The 6000-nt window shown below is 36.4% G+C and overlaps 1 protein-coding gene across 2 annotated transcripts in view; it reads right to left on the bottom strand.

The window, feature by feature from the left end:
• Positions 1 to 2351: 2351 nt before the first annotated feature.
• The window catches only part of FDX1 (ferredoxin 1), a 40438-nt gene continuing 36789 nt past the window's right edge, over positions 2352 to 6000 (bottom strand). Inside the window, exons 4-5 of one of the 2 annotated variants that reach the window (XR_005217556.1) lie at positions 5423 to 5604; positions 3853 to 3983 (exon numbers count right to left, since the gene is read on the bottom strand). Coding sequence is in view for 1 of the 2 variants with exons in the window: in XM_037841378.1 (XP_037697306.1) it covers positions 3869 to 3983 (115 nt within the window). In the remaining variant the exon portion in view is untranslated. Of the gene's footprint in view, positions 3984 to 5422; positions 5605 to 6000 lie in introns of both variants that reach the window. The other variant, XM_037841378.1, reaches the window with a different exon arrangement.

Raw genomic sequence — 6000 nt, 5'->3', positions numbered from 1 at the left:
TTATCCTATAAATAAGAATGCCATCTAACAAATTCTGATCCAAAATGTGGTTTACTACAAAATTTCAGGTGGTTTAATGGAAGAAAAATTCCTTAAGAGTTGTCAAATGGATGAAAAATATGGGAAAACATACCATGAGTCTAAGTTACCCTTAGAAAACAATTTCCAAGTGAAATGTTAATTGTTCCAATAAATGCTGGATGAACATTATAGGGACTACATGGGTAGTCCCTATAATCACCACTGAAACAGCTATTAAAAAAGTAGGAAGCTCTCCCAAGAACTGAAATGTTAGACAATATTTTCATGTGAAAAGGTTATGGAAATTCTTAGAAACTCTTAGAATTCACTTAAAAAGTAAATTCAAGAGTTCTGATTTATTTAGGTAATTATACCTCTGTTTTATCTGTGAAAACCAAATACAATATTAAGTATTAGCAGATAACGAGCAATTACACAGAGTACTATACCAAAGGAAGAAACCTTTTTTTGATGGCAAAACATGACTAAGAAATGTAAACTAAAATTATACAGTATTGAAAGGGAGTGCAACCATTGTTTCTTATCACTTAAATCAACTGTCAAGAAAAAAAAATGATGGGAGTTATATAATAAAACAAATCATAATGTAATAAAGCTATCATAATAAAGGAGACATGAGAATTTTTCAAAATACAAGAAGAAAAACAAATCACTCTCAAAGTTTAGAAACACACACTTAAAAAATGGGCAAAAAACTTGAACAAACATTTCTCAAAAGAAAATACACAAATGGCCAATAAGCATATGAAAGTATGCTCAACATCATTAGCCATTAAGGAAATGCAAATCAATGCCACAATGAGATACCATTTCACACCCACTGGAATCACTACTATTAAAAAACAATAGAAAATAAGTGTTGGAGAGAATGTGGAGAAATAGGAACACTTGTTCATTTTTGGTAGGAATGTAAAATTGTGCAGTCGCTGGGGAAAACAGTTTAGTGGTTCCTCAGAAAGTTAAGTACAGAATTACCATATGACCTGGCAATCTCACTTCTAGGTATATATTCAAAATAATTTAAAGTAGGGGTTCAAACAGTTATTTGCACATTGATGTTCATAGGAGCATTATTCACAAACACCAATAGATGGAAGCATCCCCAAGTGTCCATCAACAGATGAATGGATAAACAAAATGTGTTTTATGTATGATCTCAAAGGTATGAAGTAATTACAATAAGCAAATTCATAGTCAGAAACTAGAACATAAGTTACCAGGGCTCAGGGTGGAGGTAGAGAATGGAAAGTTAATGCTTAATTGATACAGAATTTCTGCTTGGGTGATGGAAAGGTTTTGGCATGGACAGGTGATGGTAGCACAACATTGTGAATGTAATTAACACCACTGAACTGTCTATTTGTAAGTGGTTAAAATGGGAAATTTGAGGTTGTAAATATGTTTCCAGAAGACAAACTTAAAAAAAAAAAACCCATAGAACTGTACAACACAGTGAACCCAAAGGTAAACTATAGACTACAGTTAATAATATAATTATAATATTGTTTCATCAATTGTAACAAAAGTACCACACTAATGTAAAGTACTAATAATAGGGAAAACTGTGTGTTTGAGGGGGGTATATGGGAACTCTGTACTTTCTGCATGATTTTTCTGTAAACCTACAACTTCTCTAATGAAAAAATAAAGACAGGTATTAAACAAAAGCTTAGAACACTTTTAGTAAAAAGGCCAACTGTCACAGGAAATAAAGTGGCTTTAAAACATATCTGTAAATTCTTTGCATCCTTCCCTTCAGATGGTGGGCCAGACTTAGTGCCTCCCTTCCAATGAAAAGAACGGGTGGAAGTGACACTGTGCTATTTCCGTCCCTAGGTCATAGAAAGAATACAGCTTCTGCTTGGTATGTTCAGGATGCGTGCCCTTAGAACCCAGCCACCATGTTGTGAGGAAACCTAGGCACCTGGAGAGGTTGTGTGTGTTTGAGTGTGCGTGCCCTCCAACAGTCCCTACTAGATCCCCAACCAACACCAGCAGCAACTGTCAGATGGTGGAATAAACGAGCCTTCAGAAGATTCCAGCACCTGGCCTTCTAGCTTTAGGCCCCAGACATCGCAGAGCACAGACTAGCTGTCTCTGTTCTGCCCTCTCTGCATTCATGACCCACAGAAACTAAGATAATATAAGACTGTTGTTTTAAGCCACTAAGTTCTGGGGTAATTTGTTTTGCAGCAACAGATTGCTAACAGTACTGTTACCTAGAATGCACATGCATAAAAAATGGAATAATGATTTTTTTCAAACTAGAAAAACAACCTTTATACAGACCAATGATAGAATATGCCCTCTGTTTAATAAGATTAGTAAATTTTATTTAAGTAATACAATTCAACTTCATTAATTTGAACTTTTCTAATTTGATCTAAAGCCATGTAGCTCTGGAACAGAAAGTTCAGGTAACCCATGCAAGAATATAAGAATATTGAAGCTACTTAAGAGAACATATTATTTTGAAGCTCTCCACACACTGAAGGCACATAATAGTTATTAAACACCTAATGAACATTAGAAACCTCAAGTTCTTCCTAATCATGATTTACATATTAATTACTTTAAAAGAATCCTTATTTGGCAAATTGGTCATTTTAGTTCAAGCAAATTATTTGTGCACATGATCTATCTATTGCTGATAAAAGGTGAGCTGCCTGAAGGTATTCCCCAATAGACATAATACAGTATCTTATGCCAAATACAGTACTTAACAAATATTTGTGAAAATGACCACAAAGTACTTGAAGCTAATTCAGTTGTCTTATGGTTCACATTTTTTTTCTCTAATTTCTTTTGATCTTTCTTACAATTAGTCCTAGTTTTACTATACTTCCAAAGAGTAAACTGTTTACCCTTTTATTAACTTGTACAAATTTATTTTTAGTAAAAATAAGGATACAAATATTCCACTGATAATTGGTAACCTGTGGTTCTCCTGGGACTCTGCAATTTCAGCCTTGTTTAAGAAAATGGTTCCCCCAGAGCTGTGCAATGAGGCAGCCTGTTCATTTCCTTTTCCGGCTCAAGACAGAGAAAACCTAACTCATAAGATTCCCATTCTGCTGCAGACAGAGATTTACAATTCAGCACAATTATTCAAAGGATTACAACAACAGACCATTCTGCTTAGAACAGGAAAGAATAACGACATCTAATATTTAGTTTATTCCTCCATTACTGTCAGAACAGAGGTCAAACTTCTTTCACAGTGTTATAATGCCTATGTTCAGACTTTCTCAATGCATCAAATTTTGAAATATTTCTCTATAATATTAATAATTATCTTTGAAAATAGGTTAATAACTGTCTTTGAAATTTTTCACTGAGCAATTAAATATTTTTGTCCATACACATTCATATATAACCACTGCTCTAAGATATACATAAATCTTTCCAGTTTCAGTCTGAACATTTAACTTGTAGTGACAGGATGTGGGTTCTAGTACCAGATTTTCTAATTAGTTGTATGGCCCTAGACAAGCCATTTTAGATCCCCACCTTCATCCAGATCAAACAGAGATAAAAACAGCTTTTTAATTTATCTTATAGGTAAGCAGGCATAAGATTAACTAAACAAATGTAAGGTAAAATATGTTGGGTTTTATCATATTAACTATTTTCTAATACTTGCTTGACATTTTTATAACTGAACCAAAATAAGGATTGTACACTTTCAGAACTACAAAATTCAGTAGTTACACGAGGTGAATTAAAATAGTAAAGCTACTTATAAGTCCATGTCTCATTTAATTACATTAAGAAATAATTATAAAAATAGGTAAAATTTCATGAAAATATTCCTATTTATTCTAGCTTAGGAGTTCTTGCCCATATCAATGGATTGTCTGGCATCAGCCACTGCATCAGGTACTCGAACAGTCATATTGTCCATAGACTTGGTCAAACAGATTTGGCAGCCCAACCGTGATCTGTTTAAAAAAAGGAAGGGAGGCATGGTTTAGTATTACACAGATATTACTTATAAGGCAACGCAATTGTTTAGGACATTTTTATATTTTCTTATCAAAAGCAGTAGGGAATTTATTTATCTTTTAAATCCTCCTTAAGTTGAAATAATATAACTAACCTTATCAACTAAAGGGTAACAGAGTGTAAATATGAAAAACAAAACAAAAAGCTGCATACCAAAGCTTGCTTTAGCCTTTAGTTTCAATCACCAACTAACTGCTTCACCAGAACTAATGCTCTTTTTGGTGAAGTGGCTGGCAAGCAATGAAACCATCCAAAGACCCAATGTTGAAGAAGAGAACTGAGGTTAGCATGACTAAGAAAATTAATCCATCAACTTTGAGATAATTAAAACCACATGAACTGTAAAAAGAGAGCTACACAGCTGGTGGAAGGAGTCCCCCCACCCTCATACTCACCAACACCACAGATAACATTTAATACTTGCCTATTTGGATAGTAAAGATATATCAGATTTGTTTTAATTTGTATTGCCCTGATTATTTTTCCCCAATTTCTTTTATCAAGGTATAATTTACATACAGTAAAATCCACCATTTTTTAGTGTGCATTTCTACAAATTCTCACAATGCACCAGCACCACATTCAAGATATAGAGCAGTTACACCACCCCAAAGAGTTCCCCTATGGCTCTTTGGAGTCAACCCCTTCCTGCAGCCCCTGGCCACTGCAGGGCTATTTTATGTTGCTATAGTTTTGCCAAGAAATGTAATCACAGAGTATGTAGCCTTTGCAGTCTGGCTGTTTGCATGAATGCATTTTCATCAGTGTTGTTGTGCATGTCAACAGTTTACTCCTTTTTCTTTGCTGAAGAATATTCTGTTTATCCATTTCAGTTTGGGCAATTATAAAGCCATATAAACAAAAAAAAAGCTGTACTTTATAAGGCCTTTAAAACAAGAACCTTGGAATACGTAGGAATAGATACCGTAAGTTAGAAGATGCATATTTTTTTCCAATATTTTAAACATCTCTGAACTCAAGAAGCACCTTAAAATCAAATGGCAGAGATGGAAGAAGACAGCGGCATAGGGAGGACTGGAAGCTAGTTTGTCCCCTGGGAACAACTAATAAACAACCAGGAACAACTAGTAAATCTGGAATAACTGTGGGGGGGCAAACGTAACTGTCCACTCATGATACACCAACCTGAACTGAGAGGAATGGCCGAGACTGCAGCATAAAATCTGTAAGTAAACACTGCAGATCCATGCCAGGAACCCCCTACCCCCACGGCCTGAACTGCAAAACAGCACCCTCTGAGCAAGCGAATATAGCTCAGCTGAGCGCCAACTGGGTTTTAATTAGCAAACATGGACTGCTCAATACAAGATATGAATCCCCAACAAGCAGACAGAGGATTTTGGTGATGACTGACCTTGGAGAGCCGGACGGTGGCTGCGGACTGGTCCTGAAGGGGACTTCCTGTCCCTTTTTCAGCTAAGTGGAGCAAGCCTCAGTCACTTTTAGTTCCCAGAGCTCTGACTCAGACAAGGGTGGAGACAGAGTCAGAGAGACGATTCAAATGCAAATGATATCTCCCCAGGGGGTGTATCTTCCCTAAGAGGAAAGAGGTGGTGCAAAGGTCTATCACCTGCCTTCCATTCAGAACCAGTTCCCAGAGACGGGGGGAAAAGAGCCACGGGCCACACCTCCTTACACCAGTCTGGAGTGACAGGCTGATGGGTGCCACCTACTGGGCAGAAAAGCACAATGGCTTGAGGCCTCAAAGGGTGTATCAATCTCCTAAGACACACCCTCAGGGAGACCTGATACTATTGCCTCCTTCTGAAACCTGAGCCCGTTCTGGTCTGGGAAAATCTGATTGGGGTAACCAAGGGAATCAGATGCCTAGACAACAGAAAACTACAATCTACAATAAGAAAAATGAAGTTATGGCCCAGCCAAAGGAACAAACTTAAACTTCAACTGAGATACAGGAATTGAAACAACCAA

Source organism: Choloepus didactylus, chromosome 6 (assembly GCF_015220235.1).
Source record: "Choloepus didactylus isolate mChoDid1 chromosome 6, mChoDid1.pri, whole genome shotgun sequence".
Lineage (NCBI taxonomy): Eukaryota > Metazoa > Chordata > Mammalia > Pilosa > Megalonychidae > Choloepus > Choloepus didactylus.
Note: the sequence above shows the minus strand (reverse complement) of the source record. Positions and strands in the feature narration are given on the sequence as shown.